A 21,718-nucleotide genomic window follows, 5' to 3' on the forward strand; every position below is an offset into this window, starting at 1 on the left:
AGAGAGAGAGAGAGAGAGAGAGAGAGAGAGAGAGAGAGAGAGAGAGGGAGAGAGAGAGAGAGAGAGAGAGAGAGAGAGAGAGAGGAGAGAGAGAGAGAGAGAGAGAGAGAGAGAGAGAGAGATGTTCTCTTGGGGGTATTCGGTGACCAGAGCAAGGAGGACGGTTTTTTTTTCTCGGTCTGCCTCCAATGAATTTTTAAAACGGCCATTCAGGGGGTCAAGAATCCCCCTAATTGGGAGGGTGGATCGCATGGCAGGGCTGTTCTCGATATCCCCGTGACGGCAAGGCAAGGAGTTCCTGATAGGTCAATAAAAGCCGATTTCCCTCCCTGCTAAATTACCCCGGCCGAGTCGAGACATGGATAACGTCTGGGTCCATGTTGGATTTCGTTGCCGTGCGTGCGTATTAATAATAATGTTGCACCGAGCCGCTCATGATTTAAACATGAGTGTGAATGGATTACATCAAACGCAGAATGAGTACGAAATGAGAATATGCCACGAATCCAGGAGAACAAACCGAGAGGCTGTATTAAGCTGTGGAGTATAGGCCACATGAGGAGCTGTAGATTTCATCTACATTTTCATTCATATACTTATGCAAATGTATACAATATAACAGATATAAATACGAAATGTATGGATATTACAAATGCAATGTACAGAATACAAATCTGATTACTATTAGCGCCTATAATATGAAATGAGGAGCACAATCTGCACAAAACCTTAAAGGTTAAAAGAACAGCTTGACATTGTCTGGCTGATGATATCCAGAGCATCTGTGAGTGCGTGTGCGAGCATGCGTGCGTGCGTGCGTGCGAGCGTGCGTGCGTGCGTGCATGTGTGCCTGCCTGCCTATTCATAGTCCAGTGTTCGGTGAAGAGGTGACCACCGATACAGTGGTTAGTAGAAACGGAGAGATGTGGTGTGTGAGTGTTGACCACCGCGGCGTGACGTGACTGACGTCAGGTTGTAGTTTTCGGTGGTCACCTCTTCACCGAAAACTGGACTATGAATAGGCCTTTTGGACTTCGGCCAATAGGCAGAGAGTATGTGGAAGCTGCAGAAATCAGAAAATGACCCTGGCCAATCAGTGACTGCGTTTCAACTGCTGTCCGTACAACAGTGAAAAGCAGCCTCTTGATTGGTCCATGTGTATATGGTGACGTAACATAGATGCTGCTGCCCGAATTGAAATAGTCCGTTTTGACACTTAAAAAAAGGAGAGAATGAAAGAACAGTCTTTGTTATGAAAGAACAGTCTTTGTTATGAAAGAACAGTCTTTGTTATGAAAGAACAGTGTTTGTTATGAAAGAACAGTGTTTGTTATGAAAGAACAGTCTTTGTTATGAAAGAACAGTGTTTGTTATGAAAGAACAGTGTTTGTTATGAAAGAACAGTGTTTGTTATGAAAGAACAGTCTTTGTTATGAAAGAACAGTGTTTGTTATGAAAGAACAGTGTTTGTTATGAAAGAACAGTGTTTGTTATGAAAGAACAGTGTTTGTTATGAAAGAACAGTGTTTGTTATGAAAGAACAGTGTTTGTTATGAAAGAACAGTCGTTATGAAAGAACAGTGTTTGTTATGAAAGAACAGTCGTTATGAAAGAACAGTGTTTGTTATGAAAGAACAGTGTTTGTTATGAAAGAACAGTGTTTGTTATGAAAGAACAGTCTTTGTTATGAAAGAACAGTGTTTGTTATGAAAGAACAGTGTTTGTTATGAAAGAACAGTCTTTGTTATGAAAGAACAGTGTTTGTTATGAAAGAACAGTGTTTGTTATGAAAGAACAGTGTTTGTTATGAAAGAACAGTCTTTGTTATGAAAGAACAGTCTTTGTTATGAAAGAACAGTCTTTGTTATGAAAGAACAGTGTTTGTTATGAAAGAACAGTCTTTGTTATGAAAGAACAGTGTTTGTTATGAAAGAACAGTGTTTGTTATGAAAGAACAGTCTTTGTTATGCCACAGTCACATTTTCCCCACTAATGTTAAACATTAGCATCCCCTGTGACACTAGCCTGATTAACAGACTGTAGCTTTCTTGAAGCTTCAGTCTGACATTGTCTCCTGTCTGAGCGATGTCAAGGGGGAGGGGATTAGAATTTCCCTCAACCAGTAGCCATTAGTGTTGTTTTTCCCTCCTTCCTCTGTGTGTTGCGCTGCGTGATGACGCTGAAAACGGGACTCGGCGCTGATTGGTTGTTTGTTAGACCCACCCCCACCACCGATTCTCATTGGATAATACATTTTTGTACCGAAGAAATTATAGGTTCACAGTGCAACACCAGACCAAGAGACTCAGTCCACTCAGAGAGTGGGCGGGGTCTTTGGGCTGGATCCAGGCTACTGTGACACTGCATACAAGACACATTGTATTACTGTACAGTAACCTCTCTCTCTCTCTCTCTCTCTCTCTCTCTCTCTCTCTCTCTCTCTCTCCTGAAACAGGTGTCCTTCAGGTATCCATATCCCTAAACAAAGTCGAGTTGAGTGTTGGAGAGTCAAAGTTCTTCATCTGCACAGGTAAAGATTTACATCTCATGTACTGTGAATGGTAAATGGAGCATTTATATAGTGCCTTTATCCAAGGTGCTTTACATAGATTAATCATCATTCACACATTCACACACCGATGGTGGAGGAAACCATGCAAGGCACCAACCATGCAAGGCACCAACATGGCCACCATGCAAGGCACCAACCTGCACATCAAGAGAAATTAGGGCTTCAGTTTAGTGATGCACCAAAATGGCAAAAAATGCATTTTCGGCCTATTCGGTTTCGGCCCGAATAGGCAGAAAATAAATCACCGAATAGTGTATGCAATTAATGCATTCAAAAGAGCTGAATAAATGTTTTATGGACCCATAATAGTGATTATTATTTAAGTTAAGTTTTGCCATAACCATTTCTTTTGCCATAAATCAGGTAGCTTTAAAGGACCACTTCACCACTTTTCAACATCTCTTCATATAATTGGTCCTCACTAATGTTCATGATAAAACACCACCATTTTTTCCTGTGTCTCATAGGAGGGCTTTGGGCAGTTCGGACACCCGTCCACCAGTGACATCATCATTAGGCAGATTTTTTTTTTAAACAAGATTTGTTTTAAAATATATTTAGATTTGTATTATCGTGAGAACGATGGCTTCAACTTTTGCATAGCAACTTTTCAGGAAAAGAAAGCTTGCCGTTTCTATTAGCTTGGATTCACCATCGATGATGTCACTGGTGGACGGGTTTCTGAACTGCCCACAGCCCTCCTATGAGACACAGACTGAGTAGGAAAGAATGGTGGTATTTTATCATGAACATTAGTTAGGACCAATTATAGGAAGAGAAGTTGAAAAGTGGTGAAGTGGTCCTTTAAGTTGCCATGACAGCAATGGTAGGAAAAAAGATATATAATATTAATCATATTCGGTATTCAGTTTTCAGCCAACTGTTTCCTGTATTCGGTATTCGGTTTCGGCCAAGAATTTCCCTTTCGGTGAATCCCTAGTTCAGTGTCTTGCTCAAAGACACTTCAACACTAACTGGGGGAACCCAGGATCGAACTGGAAACCTTCCGTTTGCCGTGCGGCCACTCTATCCCTGAGCCACTGACACAAGTACACAAGTAAATAAGTGTTAGAGTAACAACTCATTGCATTATTTTTAACCAAAGAACATACCAAATACACCAAAAAACATAAAAGATACAACATAGCATTCACCTAGCAATAGGCCTATCTCACAGAATTTCCCCGCCCCCTTAATACGCCCCCTTTCGGGGCTAGTGGTGATAGCGTGACGTCACTCCATAGACGCTACATGTTAACAGAGGTAATTTAAGAAGTCTACAACTTTTGTTTTCTCAAGGTAAGGTTTGTTCTATCTGTTCGAGCTGATTTACCATCTTGTTTGCTTCATAATAATATTGGTCTGTCACATTTTTACATTAGGAAATGTACTTAGATTCTCCAGAGAAAAAAAACGTGTAAATGCTAATGTTAAATGACACCACTATCTACCGGAAGGGGGCGTGGAAAGGGGGCTGTGAGATAGGCTTATTATACCGAAAAGCACAATTGACACAAAGAATCATTTATATAATGTCTGTGCGTGCTTGGCGTGCGTGCGTGCATGCTTGGCTGTGTGTGTGCGTGCGTGCGTGCGTGCTTGGCTGTGTGCTTGGCTGCGTGCCTGTGTGCATGTTGTCAGATGTCCTCTTCAAACAACACACCCAGCGTGACAGGACCCTCACAGGGACTCTGAACATCAGGGCAACAGTGTTTAGTTGAAAGGACTGAGGCAGGATTATATTATATATATAGGCAGGATTATATTATATATAAGCAGTGGTGGGAAAAGTAAAAGTATCAATACTACAATGGAGACATACTAAAGTTAAAAGTTAAAAGTAAAAGTCTGTACTTGAGTAAAAGTACAAAATTATTGGTAAATGGTAAATGGTGCATTTATATAGCGCCTTTATCCAAGGCGCTTTACAGAGATTGTGCATTACATTCACCCATTCACACACACATTCATACACCGATGGCAGCGGAAACCATGCAAGGTACCAACCTGCACATCGGGAGCAATTAGGGGTTCAGTGTCTTGCTCAAGGACACTTCGACAGTAACTCTGGGGGAGCCCGGGTTCGAACTGGCAACCTTACGGTTACCATCCAGGCACTCTACCCCTGAGCCACCGCTGCATGCCCCATTGCCCCCACCGGCGGGAGCAGCGGCTGTCCACCTCTGAACATCGCTCAGCGGGTCAATGGAGACCCAATTGGTCTCCGGGTTCCAACTCCGATGTTGCAAGATGTTAGAAGTAAAAGTATTCTAAATTGGAAAGACTCAAGTAAAGTACAAATAACCTCAAAATTGTACTTAAGTACAGTACTTAAGTAAATGTACGTAGTTACTTTCCACCACTGACAGGGAGACAGATATGCAGCTGTCATCATTCATCAAACACGTGCTCCAGGGACCACCCTATGACCAAGTGACACTGTCCGGGGATGCCCTGTATTCACCCATTTTGACCTGAGATCAGATTCTAAAAATGTCTTCTACATCCTGACAGTTTTCTGAAAAAGCTATGTTTCTATGTCAGTCGTTCTTCGATTATTCAAAAAGAGCAGACCTACAAGCTCGTAGCGCGCCACTCGGTGGGTATCTGGGCTAAGCTCAAGAACTTGTTTCCAGCCAGGCCCTGCTCATAGAACACATTTCATCGTAGTGGTTCAATGCCTTATTCAATGGTGGTCTCAGAGCGGGGGAAACGGAAATGAAAGTACCCATATGGCGAAAATACCTTGGCAAGGCTTACCCTTTGCTGCCACCGTGTGGCAGACTCTTATTGTCTCCACCAGGCCGAAGGCGCGCTACGAGCTTGTGGCGCGCTACGAGCTTGTAGGTCTGCTATTTTTGAAAAATCGAAGAACGACTGACATAGAAACATAGCTTTTTCAGAAAAGTGTCAGGATGTAGAAGACATTTTTAGAATCTGATCTCAGGTCAAAATGGGTTAAATAATGGTCCTTGTCCTTGATATGAAAAGGGTTGAAGTCCACAATGGGAACCCGTTCAGTTCTTTTTGGTTTTTAGTCCATGAGCCAGAGCTCCAAAATTGGTGGGCAAACTATACCCTATATTAAATTGTTTATAGGATCAAGTAAATTAATACATGATAACCCTTCCACAGTAGCAGCTTTTTCATATTTTCGATTATTTTGCATATTTTCCTACATAATGCCTCATTTGCATATTTAAAAATGTAAAATTTGTAATACAATAAATCATTGTCTTCGTGTAAGTGCCCACTCAATTCATAATAACGTTTCAATTTTGGAGCTCTGGCTCATGGACTAAAAACCAAAAAGAACTGAACCGGTTCCCATTGGGAACCAACCGGTGGAAAAGGGGCCTTAGTCTTGCGGACCCAAGAGTAAGACTAAAGAATATTTTGTTATCGTTGGATAACATTTTGTGCAAATTCCATGCTGTATTGATGTTGGTAGTTTGGTACCATAGGAGAGATAACAGGCAGATGTTGATCAAAATAACAATTGTTTTTTAATTGTGTAGACTTCTTGTAAATTAACTAATGCAGATGTGTAACAATAATTTAACTCTTGAGAGCGTAAAATGAAACCAAATGGACCCGTAAGGGTCTATCATTTCGCTGGGGACGACCTGGAACCCCCTCAAGGACCACTGGTGGTCCCCGGACCACTGGTTAAGAACCCCTGCACTAAGCTGTTTACATCCATATTTTGGGTGTAAAGGAACTTTCCAAACTTCCTACGTCTGATTCAGTAATCTTTTTTCGTCTGTGAATTTTGCGGAGGGCCGCTCTTTCTCAAGTCTGCTTGGATGGAGACTTGTAGGGGACATGGGAAATTTGGAAAACTCCTTCACACCCAAAATATGGGTGTAGAAGTGTCTATTTGTACGTCTCTAAATGTTTTTGATGAATTGAACATGGTGGACCCTGTTGGAAACAAGTGTAATGCTTAATTGGGTCGTCCACTCACAGTTAACAGCCTTTGTATTGAGTTTGTGCTTGAAATGTACTGTAATTCTGCAAACTAGACTGTTAATAAATATTTCAATCAATCAATCAATCAAAGCTAGTGAATCAGGTGTGTTTATCATTATTGTGCTTATTCTGGTTGAGCACTGGGATCAATGTGCACTGTGGAATTATAATTATACACTAAAGACTTTCACCCTGGCATATATGTTTTGGGCAAGTGATCATAGGAAAATACATTCAGAGAGGGAGGGAGAGGGAGAACGAATCACTGGGCATGGAACACGCACGCACACATGCACACACGCATGCACGCACACACGCATGTGAACGCGCGCGTGTACATTGCATTAAATTGATATCCTAGAGCTGGCTGTATAAACACAAGCTGACCCGTTGGAACTGATCTCTTCCCCTGCTCTCTATTTCCCTGCAGACCTTTAAATCAATTGCTAGCCAGGCTTTGGATCCATGCTATTGTGGAGTTGCATCAGGGGAGAAGGCAGCGCCAGTGCCTTTTGGCAGATAATTTTAGCACCGAGCGAGGGGCAGGCGAGACAGGAATACAGCTTTTAAGTGTGGAGAGTTGAAGTTGCTTCGGTGTTTCATCTTATTTCCGCTGTCTCTCTGCTGTAGAAAAGCATAAACCTTACCTGGGATATCTTCCATATATACTGTACAAAGCTCTCTTGTTTACTCTGGTCTCATTTACGATTTACATTGGCCACAAGTTGTTTATATTAAAATGCCAAACTCAGTATTCCCTGCAGCTTGATGTACAAGAAAACCCCATGAGATGCACATTAGTACAGTATGTCGCAGGGACTTTTTGGCTGACAGGAAAATGGGGAGAGAGATGGGGGGGGGGGGGGGGGTGACATGCAGTAAAGGCCGTCGGGATCGGGAGTCGAACCCGCGGCACACTGCCAGACTGGATTACCAGCCAAGGTGCCTGGACTGCTGAGCCACGGCCCAGGCCTAGTATGTCGCAGGGATTTACCCCCAATCCAACCCTTGATGCTGAGTGCCAAGCAGGGAGGCACTGGGTCCCATTTTTCAGAGTCTTTGGTGTGACCCGGCCGGGGATCGAACCCGACCTCCCAGTCGCGGGGCACAAGTTGTTTTTTTTCGTAGGATAGCTGCGGTAAGGAGCGCTTGTTTTACCCCGCCGGCTACTACTAGTAGAGCTTCAATTACGTCATATTCCCTGCTGTACTAATGGTTGTATTATGTCGTACAGTTAGAAGATGAGGTCCAATAATGGCCTGGCTTCTCTGTGGATCGCTGACTGATCGTGTTGATGACGTCATATTGATGAACTCAGTCTTGCCCAAATATGGAGTGACGATGTGACGGTGCATCTGAGATTATGAATTCACAAATGAGTGAATTCATGACTCATGCATGAGGGGCGCAGAATGTGTTTTTGAGGGCCGCTGGGTCCTCCAATATATATATATATATATATATATATATATATATTATTTTTCCCTGGTATTTTTCTTTGATATGTCTGTTTAGTTTATAATATTATTATAAACTTATTATAAAAAACATATCCTGCCAATCAGTGTAAATCTGCCGGTTTCAGAGGCCTTGTTTAAATATCCCACCCATGTTTCAGAGGCCTTGTTTAAATATCCCACCCATGTTTCAGAGGCCTTGCCCCCTCATATCCCACCCATGTTTCAGAGGCCTTGCCCCCTCGAGTTTCAACACGCAGCAGCGGTATATAACTCCGAGAAGAGGAACTTTTCAAACGTGGGAAGTTACTGGTCCCCCATCAATCATCTCCGCAGTCCTACGCACCCCTATTTGCATACACGGCACACACGCCAATCACGTCCGCGTACTGTGCGGGCACAAGCCAGCTAATTTGCATACACAGCAGCACGCATGCAGACACACCTGACATACCGACACATGCAATAAGAAAAGAACACAAATATAGCCTAACAAAAATACGACTGCACAAGTATGAATTCTAACAAACAAACTATAAAGTGTAATATTGTCAGTAGGGTTTATTGGAAGAAGCCTAGTAAATCACTGATCTACGACCGTTTGATATTGCCTCAAACATGAGAGAGAACCGAAATAATAATAATATAGAAAAACAGAAAGGTTTTGCAGTCTTTGTCCTCTGACTCCTCTCCCAGTAAAAACAGAAAGGTTTTGCAGTCTTTGTCCTCTGACTCCTCTCCCAGTAAAAACAGAAAGGTTTTGCAGTCTTTGTCCTCTGACTCCTCTCCCACTCCCAGTTCAGTCTTTGTCCTCTGACTCCTCTCCCACTCCCAGTCTTTGTCCTCTGACTCCTCTCCCACTCCCAGTTCAGTCGTTGTCCTCTGACTCCTCTCCCACTCCCAGTTCAGTCGTTGTCCTCTGACTCCTCTCCCACTCCCAGTTCAGTCGTTGTCCTCTGACTCCTCTCCCACTCCCAGTTCAGTCTTTGTCCTCTGACTCCTCTCCCACTCCCAGTTCAGTCGTTGTCCTCTGACTCCTCTCCCACTCCCAGTTCAGTCTTTGTCCTCTGACTCCTCTCCCACTCCCAGTCTTTGTCCTCTGACTCCTCTCCCACTCCCAGTTCAGTCTTTGTCCTCTGACTCCTCTCCCACTCCCAGTTCAGTCTTTGTCCTCTGACTCCTCTCCCACTCCCAGTCTTTGTCCTCTGACTCCTCTCCCACTCCCAGTTCAGTCTTTGTCCTCTGACTCCTCTCCCACTCCCAGTTCAGTCGTTGTCCTCTGACTCCTCTCCCACTCCCAGTTCAGTCTTTGTCCTCTGACTCCTCTCCCACTCCCAGTCTTTGTCCTCTGACTCCTCTCCCACTCCCAGTTCAGTCTTTGTCCTCTGACTCCTCTCCCACTCCCAGTTCAGTCTTTGTCCTCTGACTCCTCTCCCACTCCCAGTTCAGTCTTTGTCCTCTGACTCCTCTCCCACTCCCAGTTCAGTCTTTGTCCTCTGACTCCTCTCCCACTCCCAGTCTTTGTCCTCTGACTCCTCTCCCACTCCCAGTTCAGTCTTTGTCCTCTGACTCCTCTCCCACTCCCAGTCTTTGTCCTCTGACTCCTCTCCCACTCCCAGTCTTTGTCCTCTGACTCCTCTCCCACTCCCAGTCTTTGTCCTCTGACTCCTCTCCCACTCCCAGTCTTTGTCCTCTGACTCCTCTCCCACTCCCAGTCTTTGTCCTCTGACTCCTCTCCCACTCCCAGTTCAGTCTTTGTCCTCTGACTCCTCTCCCACTCCCAGTCTTTGTCCTCTGACTCCTCTCCCACTCCCAGTTCAGTCTTTGTCCTCTGACTCCTCTCCCACTCCCAGTCTTTGTCCTCTGACTCCTCTCCCACTCCCAGTCTTTGTCCTCTGACTCCTCTCCCACTCCCAGTCTTTGTCCTCTGACTCCTCTCCCACTCCCAGTCTTTGTCCTCTGACTCCTCTCCCACTCCCAGTCTTTGTCCTCTGACTCCTCTCCCACTCCCAGTCTTTGTCCTCTGACTCCTCTCCCACTCCCAGTCTTTGTCCTCTGACTCCTCCTCCTCTGACTCCTCCTCCTCTGACTCCTCCTCCTCTGACTCCTCCTCCTCTGACTCCTCTCCCACTCCCAGTTCAAACGTGAAGAACGCAGAACAAACACAGAACAAACGCTGTTTCCTGAAGCCTATCTTTATTCCATAACTGTTAGAACAACTGTGCATTTTGCCCAAAGTTCTGGTTCAGTTCAGTTCAGTTGATTGAGTTCACTATTCCCCTGGTATGATTCCGTTTAGTTCCTGGCGGGCATCATTAACCATGTTTGGCCCTCATGGTGCCGTTCTGTTGCTACAGTGTAGAGTTTATCTTCTATCATTAACCATGTTTGGCCCTCATGGTGCCGTTCTGTTGCTACAGTGTAGAGTTTATCTTCTATCATTAACCATGTTTGGCCCTCATGGTGCCGTTCTGTTGCTACAGTGTAGAGTTTATCTTCTATCATTAACCATGTTTGGCCCTCATGGTGCCGTTCTGTTGCTACAGTGTAGAGTTTATCTTCTATCATTAACCATGTTTGGCCCTCATGGTGCCGTTCTGTTGCTACAGTGTAGAGTTTATCTTCTATCATTAACCATGTTTGGCCCTCATGGTGCCGTTCTGTTGCTACAGTGTAGAGTTTATCTTCTATCATTAACCATGTTTGGCCCTCATGGTGCCGTTCTGTTGCTACAGTGTAGAGTTTATCTTCTATCATTAACCATGTTTGGCCCTCATGGTGCAGTTCTGTTGCTACAGTGTAGAGTTTATCTCATGGTGCAGTTCTGTTGCTACAGTGTAGAGTTTATCTTCTTCATGTTTGGCCCTCATGGTGCCGTTCTGTTGCTACAGTGTAGAGTTTATCTTCTTCATGTTTGGCCCTCATGGTGCAGTTCTGTTGCTACAGTGTAGAGTTTATTAACCATGTTTGGCCCTCATGGTGCAGTTCTGTTGCTACAGTGTAGAGTTTATTAACCATGTTTGGCCCTCATGGTGCCGTTCTGTTGCTACAGTGTAGAGTTTATTAACCATGTTTGGCCCTCATGGTGCAGTTCTGTTGCTACAGTGTAGAGTTTATTAACCATGTTTGGCCCTCATGGTGCAGTTCTGTTGCTACAGTGTAGAGTTTATCTCCATGTTTGGCCCTCATGGTGCAGTTCTGTTGCTACAGTGTAGAGTATTAACCATGTTTGGCCCTCATGGTGCAGTTCTGTTGCTACAGTGTAGAGTTTATCTTCATGTTTGGCCCTCATGGTGCAGTTCTGTTGCTACAGTGTAGAGTTTATCTCCATGTTTGGCCCTCATGGTGCAGTTCTGTTGCTACAGTGTAGAGTTTATCTCCATGTTTGGCCCTCATGGTGCAGTTCTGTTGCTACAGTGTAGAGTTTATCTCCATGTTTGGCCCTCATGGTGCAGTTCTGTTGCTACAGTGTAGAGTTTATTAACCATGTTTGGCCCTCATGGTGCAGTTCTGTTGCTACAGTGTAGAGTTTATTAACCATGTTTGGCCCTCATGGTGCAGTTCTGTTGCTACAGTGTAGAGTTTATTAACCATGTTTGGCCCTCATGGTGCAGTTCTGTTGCTACAGTGTAGAGTTTATTAACCATGTTTGGCCCTCATGGTGCTGTTCTGTTGCTACAGTGTAGAGTTTATTAACCATGTTTGGCCCTCATGGTGCAGTTCTGTTGCTACAGTGTAGAGTTTATTAACCATGTTTGGCCCTCATGGTGCAGTTCTGTTGCTACAGTGTAGAGTTTATCTTCATGTTTGGCCCTCATGGTGCAGTTCTGTTGCTACAGTGTAGAGTTTATTAACCATGTTTGGCCCTCATGGTGCAGTTCTGTTGCTACAGTGTAGAGTTTATCTTCATGTTTGGCCCTCATGGTGCCGTTCTGTTGCTACAGTGTAGAGTTTATCTTCATGTTTGGCCCTCATGGTGCAGTTCTGTTGCTACAGTGTAGAGTATAACCATGTTTGGCCCTCATGGTGCCGTTCTGTTGCTACAGTGTAGAGTTTATCTTCTTCATGTTTGGCCCTCATGGTGCCGTTCTGTTGCTACAGTGTAGAGTTTATCTTCTTCATGTTTGGCCCTCATGGTGCAGTTCTGTTGCTACAGTGTAGAGTTTATCTTCTTCATGTTTGGCCCTCATGGTGCCGTTCTGTTGCTACAGTGTAGAGTTTATTAACCATGTTTGGCCCTCATGGTGCCGTTCTGTTGCTACAGTGTAGAGTTTATTAACCATGTTTGGCCCTCATGGTGCAGTTCTGTTGCTACAGTGTAGAGTTTATTAACCATGTTTGGCCCTCATGGTGCAGTTCTGTTGCTACAGTGTAGAGTTTATTAACCATGTTTGGCCCTCATGGTGCAGTTCTGTTGCTACAGTGTAGAGTTTATCATGTTTGGCCCTCATGGTGCAGTTCTGTTGCTACAGTGTAGAGTTTATCATGTTTGGCCCTCATGGTGCAGTTCTGTTGCTACAGTGTAGAGTTTATTAACCATGTTTGGCCCTCATGGTGCAGTTCTGTTGCTACAGTGTAGAGTTTATCTTAACCATGTTTGGCCCTCATGGTGCAGTTCTGTTGCTACAGTGTAGAGTTTATTAACCATGTTTGGCCCTCATGGTGCAGTTCTGTTGCTACAGTGTAGAGTTTATTAACCATGTTTGGCCCTCATGGAGCAGTTCTGTTGCTACAGTGTAGAGTTTATTAACCATGTTTGGCCCTCATGGTGCAGTTCTGTTGCTACAGTGTAGAGTTTATTAACCATGTTTGGCCCTCATGGTGCAGTTCTGTTGCTACAGTGTAGAGTTTATTAACCATGTTTGGCCCTCATGGTGCAGTTCTGTTGCTACAGTGTAGAGTTTATTAACCATGTTTGGCCCTCATGGTGCAGTTCTGTTGCTACAGTGTAGAGTTTATCTCCATGTTTGGCCCTCATGGTGCCGTTCTGTTGCTACAGTGTAGAGTTTATCTTCTTCATGTTTGGCCCTCATGGTGCCGTTCTGTTGCTACAGTGTAGAGTTTATTAACCATGTTTGGCCCTCATGGAGCAGTTCTGTTGCTACAGTGTAGAGTTTATTAACCATGTTTGGCCCTCATGGAGCAGTTCTGTTGCTACAGTGTAGAGTTTATTAACCATGTTTGGCCCTCATGGAGCAGTTCTGTTGCTACAGTGTAGAGTTTATCTTCATGTTTGGCCCTCATGGTGCAGTTCTGTTGCTACAGTGTAGAGTTTATCTCCATGTTTGGCCCTCATGGTGCAGTTCTGTTGCTACAGTGTAGAGTTTATCTTCATGTTTGGCCCTCATGGTGCAGTTCTGTTGCTACAGTGTAGAGTTTATCTTCATGTTTGGCCCTCATGGTGCAGTTCTGTTGCTACAGTGTAGAGTTTATCTTCATGTTTGGCCCTCATGGTGCAGTTCTGTTGCTACAGTGTAGAGTTTATCTTCATGTTTGGCCCTCATGGTGCAGTTCTGTTGGTACAGTGTAGAGTTTATTAACCATGTTTGGCCCTCATGGTGCAGTTCTGTTGCTACAGTGTAGAGTTTATTAACCATGTTTGGCCCTCATGGTGCCGTTCTGTTGCTACAGTGTAGAGTTTATTAACCATGTTTGGCCCTCATGGTGCCGTTCTGTTGCTACAGTGTAGAGTTTATTAACCATGTTTGGCCCTCATGGTGCAGTTCTGTTGCTACAGTGTAGAGTTTATCTTCATGTTTGGCCCTCATGGTGCAGTTCTGTTGCTACAGTGTAGAGTTTATCTTCTTCATGTTTGGCCCTCATGGTGCAGTTCTGTTGCTACAGTGTAGAGTTTATCTTCATGTTTGGCCCTCATGGTGCAGTTCTGTTGCTACAGTGTAGAGTTTATTAACCATGTTTGGCCCTCATGGTGCAGTTCTGTTGCTACAGTGTAGAGTTTATCTTCTTGAATGATGCAGCTCAGTTCCTGGTGGGTGTCACTGAGGCACATTCCTGTGCGTTCCTTTCCTGTCTCAGAGTATCTGAATGTCTTTTTAAAGGCTCGTTGTGGGGCAGCTGAACACTACTGTGTACACGCCATCATCGCCACGCATTGCCAGCTGCCAAGTGGCAGACATTATGAACCTACAGGAGTGTGACTGAGGTTCGGCACAATATTGTGATAATGTTATTGCATCAGCGGAGTGCCATTGGATGTTCTGTTGTTGCAGCCAGGGAACCATAGACGGGGCCGGATCTACTATATGGGCACTTTGGGCACATGCCCAGGGGCCCTTGGGCACCAGGGGCCCCTTTTTTAGCTCCACAGAAAATGTCCCTGCTAATCCGAATTAAATAAATGGTGTCTAAAAAGACACCATTGTTTTATTGTTGGTGAGAAGGCAGCTGAAAAGTGCAATTGTGTGTAAAGCAGCAGCAACAACGCGCTAGATTGGCTGTCACTCTGGGGGGGGTGGGGGGGGGGTGGGGGTAGGAGACCGGAAATAGGCCAATATAACGGCATAAAACCGCCTCAAAACGGCCCAAAACAGCAAAAATGTTGCATGCGCACAAAGATTTATGTGTGCATGTGAAGGGGGGCCCTTGGAGCTTCAGTGCCCAGGGGCCCTCAGAGGTGGTAATCCGGCCCTGGCCATAGATATGCCAACCCCAAGACGTTGGACTGTACGACGGAGACAGAACCCCAAGACTTTGGACTGTACGACGGAGACAGAACCCCAAGACTTTGGACTGTACGACGGAGACAGAACCCCAAGACGTTGGACTGTACGACGGAGACAGAACCCCAAGACGTTGGACTGTACGACGGAGACAGAACCCCAAGACGTTGGACTGTACGACGGAGACAGAACCCCAAGACTTTGGACTGTACGACGGAGACAGAACCCCAAGACTTTGGACTGTACGACGGAGACAGAACCAACCCCAAGACTTTGGACTGTACGACGGAGACAGAACCAACCCCAAGACTTTGGACTGTACGACGGAGACAGAACCAACCCCAAGACTTTGGACTGTACGACGGAGACAGAACCAACCCCAAGACTTTGGACTGTACGACGGAGACAGAACCCCATTCATTGGACTGTACGACGGAGACAGAACCTCATTCATTGGACTGTACGACGGAGACAGAACCTCATTCATTGGACTGTACGACGGAGACAGAACCTCATTCATTGGACTGTACGACGGAGACAGAACCTCATTCATTGGACTGTACGACGGAGACAGAACCTCATTCATTGGACTGTACGACGGAGACAGAACCCCAAGACTTTGGACTGTACGACGGAGACAGAACCAACCCCAAGACTTTGGACTGTACGATGGAGACGGAACCAACCCCAAGACTTTGGACTGTACGACGGAGACAGAACCAACCCCAAGACTTTGGACTGTACGACGGAGACAGAACCCCATTCATTGCTTCCAGAAGGATGTTTGGCACGTAGGCTTTGGATATGGCAGACAATGCAGTTGCACGTTCACTGAAATAGGACTATTTTATGTTTGAGGTTTCCATTCACGATACTGATGGAATACTTTATTAAAGCGAGCAGTAGATATAGATAGACCAGAGATAGGAGCAGTAGATAGATAGACCAGAGATAGGAGCAGTAGATAGATAGTAGAGATAGGAGCAGTAGATAGGAGCAGTAGATAGATAGAACAGAGATAGGAGCAGTAGATAGGAGCAGTAGATAGATAGAACAGAGATAGGAGCAGTAGATAGATAGACCAGAGATAGGAGCAGTAGAGATAGGAGCAGTAGATAGGAGCAGTAGATAGATAGAACAGAGATAGGAGCAGTAGATAGGAGCAGTAGATGGATAGAACAGAGATGGGAGCAGAGATCAACATTTCCATGCAGTTATCATCTTCTTTTTTGGCTGGCGTAAATATTATGTTCACAAGGTGCAAATATCACATCTTGCCTGGTTAATGTAATAACCTGCTGAGCCACCCCTATCACATCTTGCATGGTTAATGTAATAACCTGCTGAGCCACCCCTATCACATCTTGCATGGTTAATGTAATAACATGCTGAGCCACCCCTATCACATCTTGCATGGTTAATGTAATAACCTGCTGAGCCACCCCTATCACATCTTGCATGGTTAATGTAATAACCTGCTGAGCCACCCCTATCACATCTTGCATGGTTAATGTAATAACCTGCTGAGCCACCCCTATCACATCTTGCATGGTTAATGTAATAACCTGCTGAGCCACCCCTATCACATCTTGCATGGTTAATGTAATAACCTGCTGAGCCACCCCTATCACATCTTGCATGGTTAATGTAATAACCTGCTGAGCCACCCCTATCACATCTTGCATGGTTAATGTAATAACCTGCTGAGCCACCCCTATCACATCTTGCATGGTTAATGTAATAACCTGCTGAGCCACCCCTATCACATCTTGCATGGTTAATGTAATAACCTGCTGAGCCACCCCTGCCAGAATGACTTCATGTAAAGGCTTTTCACTTTGTGTCCAAGAAAAATACCCACAGATAGGCTCTACCTGCGTGTCACCTTACTGCTTCCAGCTCTGAACCCCCCAGAGGGAGAGGGCTGTTTGATACATGACTCTTTCCCCTGACCTTCTCTTGCTTCAGTTCCCCAGGGGAGACCACTCCCTCGGTGGGGAGACCACTCCCTCGGTGGGGAGACCACTCCCTCGGTGGGCCTCGGCCGCCAGGGGAGACCACTCCCTCGGTGGGCCTCGGCCGCCAGGGGAGACCACTCCCTCGGTGGGCCTCGGCCGCCAGGGGAGACCACTCCCTCGGTGGGCCGCGGCCGCCAGGATCTGGCAGATTGATGCTCCCACAATAGTCAATAGAATAGTGGTGGCCAGCTCCTCCACACTGGCACTCTGATCTGCTGGATTTACAAGGGAAAGACACCGGGAGTCTGTCTCTGTCTCTGTCTCTGTCTCTCTCTGTCTCTGTCTCTGTCCCTGTCTCTATCTCTGTGTGTGTCTCTCTCTCTCTGTCTCTGTGTGTCTCTATCTCTGTCTCTGTCTCTGTCTCTGTCTCTGTCTCTGTGTGTCTGTCTCTGTCTCTGTGTGTCTATCTGTCTCTGTCTCTGTGTGTCTCTCTGTCTCTGTGTGTCTATCTGTCTCTGTCTATGTGTGTCTCTCTGTCTCTGTCTCTGTGTGTCTCTCTGTCTCTGTCTATGTGTGTCTCTCTGTCTCTGTCTCTGTCTCTGTGTGTCTCTCTCTCTCTGTCTATGTCTGTGTGTGTGTGTGTGTGTGTGTGTGTGTGTCTCTCTCTCTCTTCTCTCTCTCTCTCTCTCTCTCTCTCTCTCTCTCTCTCTCTCTCTCTTCTCTCTCTCTCTCTCTCTCTCTCTCTCTCTCTCTCTCTCTCTCTCTCTCTCTCTCTCTCTCTCTCTCTCTCTCTCACTCACTTTTGTTGTCGTTGCGTTTAGTTGTGTTGTGTGTGTGTGTGTCGACTTTAATTGTTCCCACTTAAATAAATGACATTTGAACCATATTGATGACATTTTGTTGCTGTAAATCCACGAATGTGACGTGAACGATCGCATCATTTCAGGCCTTATGTTCCAAAAAACGATGTCGGATGGAACTGCAGCTGCTCAGAGCATTCTCACAATGTGTGAATTATTAAAGCTCTCATAAGGCTGTTGGGTTAAACCCTGTTGGCACGCATCACTGAATCACAGTGAAGTTGTTCAGTTAAACCCTGTTGGCACGCATCACTGAATCACAGTGAAGTTGTTCAGTGCACAGTAAAATAAAAAAGTTGGTGGTCAACAAACGCTATTTCCATACTCGGACGGGCAGACAGTCACAGCCAGGGACACACATAGGTGTCTATAGGAGTGGCTAGCACCACTCAAAAACCAGGCCGAAGGCATGGCGAGAGAGTATGTTTTGCACTCCATACAGTATGTTTGTGTGTATGTGTCCGTCCGTCTGCTAATCTCCGGCACCGTTGGCTCGGCCAATGCCAAACTCTGCACACACACTGACTCCCTGGATGCCAATGACTAACCTCTGCCCCAAATTCTTCAGAACGGCCTCTTATAGCGCCACCATGAGGCCGAGTTTGAACACATTTCATCACGATCTGTGTGTGTGTGTGTCCGTCCGTCCGTGCGTCTGTGTACAGCTAATCTCCGGCACCGTCGGCCCCGTCGATGCCAGATTGTGGTCACACACTCCCTGGATGCCAACAACTAACCTCTGCCCCAAATTTAGAGTCTACTCTAGAACGACCTGTTATAGCGCCACCATGAGGCAGACTTTCACATTTTAAGTTTTTTACCTATAACTGCACCGATCTGAATGAAACTTTGCATGCACACTCCATAGAGACCAAGGAAAAACCTATGACCTGCATTTGTCACATCTGCCTTTTATAGCGCCACCAGGAGGCTGATTTTCATATTACTTCTCAAGATTCTGTCCAAAAATCCCGCAAATATGTACACAGTATCTCTACACTCATGTGATCAAGACGGATCTGTCTGACATTTCATATTCCATCCTAATTGACTAACATTGGCTTCCAAAGTTTGCAGGATTGGCCGGTTTTGAACAAAAAGCGTCAAATCATGAATGCAGCGTGTAATTTTACGTGAAGATTTTCACACACTTTCCTACTAGGCTGAGGAATAAATCCTACAGGTTTTTCATTAGCCTGTTATAGTGCTACCAACAGGTGGATATTTGCAAAACGCATTTTTGGAACAAATTGCCTCAAATCAAGAATTTGAACGTCCAATTGCCATCAAAGGCATAAGAAGAAATGGCACCCTTTTCACATTGGCCTATTATAGCGCCACCAGGAGGCCACAATAACCTGACCTGGGCTGGTGGAGACCTGTGCCCTGAGGAGCACTTTTTCTAGTTTAAAAGTGCAGTAGACTACATTCAGCCACTAAATTATTATAGCACCCCTCTTGCAAGAGCTTAGTAATTTCCCCAATTCGTGTCTATAAGGCAGTAAGCATGTAGTTTGCAACATCGCAATGCAATGACTGCCTCCTCCAACCATCTCTTTAGTGGGAAAAGAACCTTGCCCAGCAAAAACAAAAAAACATGGGTAATGTCGGCCGTTAGTGTAAAGAGGTAAAGATAACAGTCATTCTGGACCAGACAAAAGTATTAAAATGATGATAGAAAAGCAATACTCATTGTATTACCTTCAGCGATTCTATAGCCTACAAATGGCTGTTGTGAAAAGGTCAGCTCGTCTTTATTGCGCCGCTACAGGAATGAGTGGATATTGTAGGAATAACCAATTTCAAACACTGGTATTGAATTTAATCTAAGGGTTTGTAGATTTGTACAACAATGTCCTGTTCTGGTGATTTGATTGATAATAAAACGTGATGATTTAGACACAGCTGAACTTTTATGAGGGGGGGAGGCAGAGAGAGAGCCTCAAGGGTCTTCACCTAGATATGCAGTTAAAATATAATTATCTCCTTTATTCACTTCCAGGGGTGGAAAAAAGCACTAAAGTTTTGTACTTAAGTTTCAATACTGCAATGTAGAAATACCAGAATTCAAAATGTACTAGAGTAAAACTCTAGTACTGTGTGCACTAGAGTACTGTGTGCACTAGAGTACTGTGTGCACTAGAGTACTGTGTGCACTAGAGTACTGTGTGCACTAGAGTAAAACTCTAGTACTGTGTGCACTAGAGTACTGTGTGCACTAGAGTACTGTGTGCACTAGAGTACTGTGTGCACTAGAGTAAAACTCTAGTACTGTGTGCACTAGAGTACTGTGTGCACTAGAGTACTGTGTGCACTAGAGTACTGTGTGCACTAGAGTACTGTGTGCACTAGAGTACTGTGTGCACTAGAGTAAAACTAGTACTGTGTGCACTAGAGTACTGTGTGCACTAGAGTACTGTGTGCACTATAGAGTAAAACTCTAGTACTGTGTGCACTAGAGTACTGTGTGCACTAGAGTAAAACTCTAGTACTGTGTGCACTAGAGTACTGTGTGCACTAGAGTAAAACTCTAGTACTGTGTGCACTAGAGTACTGTGTGCACTAGAGTACTGTGTGCACTAGAGTAAAACTCTAGTACTGTGTGCACTAGAGTACTGTGTGCACTAGAGTAAAACTCTAGTACTGTGTGCACTAGAGTACTGTGTGCACTATAGAGTAAAACTCTAGTACTGTGTGCACTAGAGTACTGTGTGCACTAGAGTACTGTGTGCACTAGAGTACTGTGTGCACTAGAGTAAAACTCTAGTACTGTGTGCACTAGAGTACTGTGTGCACTAGAGTAAAACTCTAGTACTGTGTGCACTAGAGTACTGTGTGCACTATAGAGTAAAACTCTAGTACTGTGTGCACTAGAGTACTGTGTGCACTATAGAGTAAAACTCTAGTACTGTGTGCACTAGAGTACTGTGTGCACTAGAGTAAAACTCTAGTACTGTGTGCACTAGAGTACTGTGTGCACTAGAGTAAAACTCTAGTACTGTGTGCACTAGAGTACTGTGTGCACTATAGAGTAAAACTCTAGTACTGTGTGCACTAGAGTACTGTGTGCACTAGAGTACTGTGTGCACTAGAGTACTGTGTGCACTAGAGTAAAACTCTAGTACTGTGTGCACTAGAGTACTGTGTGCACTAGAGTACTGTGTGCACTAGAGTACTGTGTGCACTATAGAGTAAAACTCTAGTACTGTGTGCACTAGAGTACTGTGTGCACTAGAGTACTGTGTGCACTAGAGTACTGTGTGCACTATAGAGTAAAACTCTAGTACTGTGTGCACTATAGAGTAAAACTCTAGTACTGTGTGCACTATAGAGTAAAACTCTAGTACTGCGTGCACTATAGAGTAAAACTCTAGTACTGTGTGCACTATAGAGTAAAACTCTAGTACTGTGTGCACTATAGAGTAAAACTCTAGTACTGCGTGCACTATAGAGTAAAACTCTAGTACTGTGTGCACTAGAGTAAAACTCTAGTACTGTGTGCAGTCGACCTGCTTTCGTTGAAGCAGCATATTATTTCCAATCACCTCAAAGTTCTGCTTCTTCCCGTCAACGAGGCACGAAGTCCTCTGTGAAAGCTGTGAATTCAGAACGTCGTGTGATGTTAAGTACCAGCTAAAAATGGAGCAGCTCGCTCGTCTGTGTGTTGCTGTTATCTCGGTTGGCGCTCCTGTGCTCCAGTGTTCCTCTCACTCACTCTGTTCTTACTTCCCCTATACCCTCCTCTTCCTCACACTGTATTGTTTACATGCACAGCAATATCTCCTTGATATTAACCCATTTTGACCTGAGATCAGATTCTAAAAATGTCTTCTACATCCTGACAGTTTTCTGGAAAAGCTATGTTTCTATGTCAGTCGTTCTTCGATTTTTCAAAAATAGCAGACCTACAAGCTCGTAGCGCGCCACTCGGTGGCGTGCTATGAGCTTGTAGATCTGCTATTTTTCAATAGCTAAAGCATAACATAATGCTAACACCAAAAGGGGTTCCCGCACAAAATGCGTTAAGGATACTGAGCACGTAAACGTGAAATAAACCTAGGAAAGCTCCGGAGAAGTGTGGCATATCCAGCATACATATAAGCGTGTCATCCTGTTGTTTACATTTGCCGTTCAGTTCCTCCTCATGCTCTGCACTCTCATCCATAAGTTTGAGACGATATTGTATTCCTACAAAACTATTGTAAGCTACCTCTCCTTC

General features: G+C 44.8%; 1 protein-coding gene across 3 annotated transcripts in view; it reads left to right on the forward strand.

The window, feature by feature from the left end:
- ncam2 (neural cell adhesion molecule 2) overlaps nucleotides 1–21,718 on the forward strand; it is a 335,099-nt gene that overhangs the window by 200,462 nt on the left and 112,919 nt on the right. For all 3 annotated transcript variants that reach the window (XM_079495445.1, XM_079495443.1, XM_079495444.1), the window contains exon 2: nucleotides 2,456–2,530. In XM_079495445.1, the coding sequence (XP_079351571.1) occupies nucleotides 2,456–2,530 (75 nt within the window). The remainder of the gene's footprint in view (nucleotides 1–2,455; nucleotides 2,531–21,718) is intronic.

The sequence above is a fragment of the Electrona antarctica genome (genome assembly GCF_951216825.1).
Source record: "Electrona antarctica genome assembly, chromosome: 24".
NCBI classification, from domain to species: domain Eukaryota; kingdom Metazoa; phylum Chordata; class Actinopteri; order Myctophiformes; family Myctophidae; genus Electrona; species Electrona antarctica.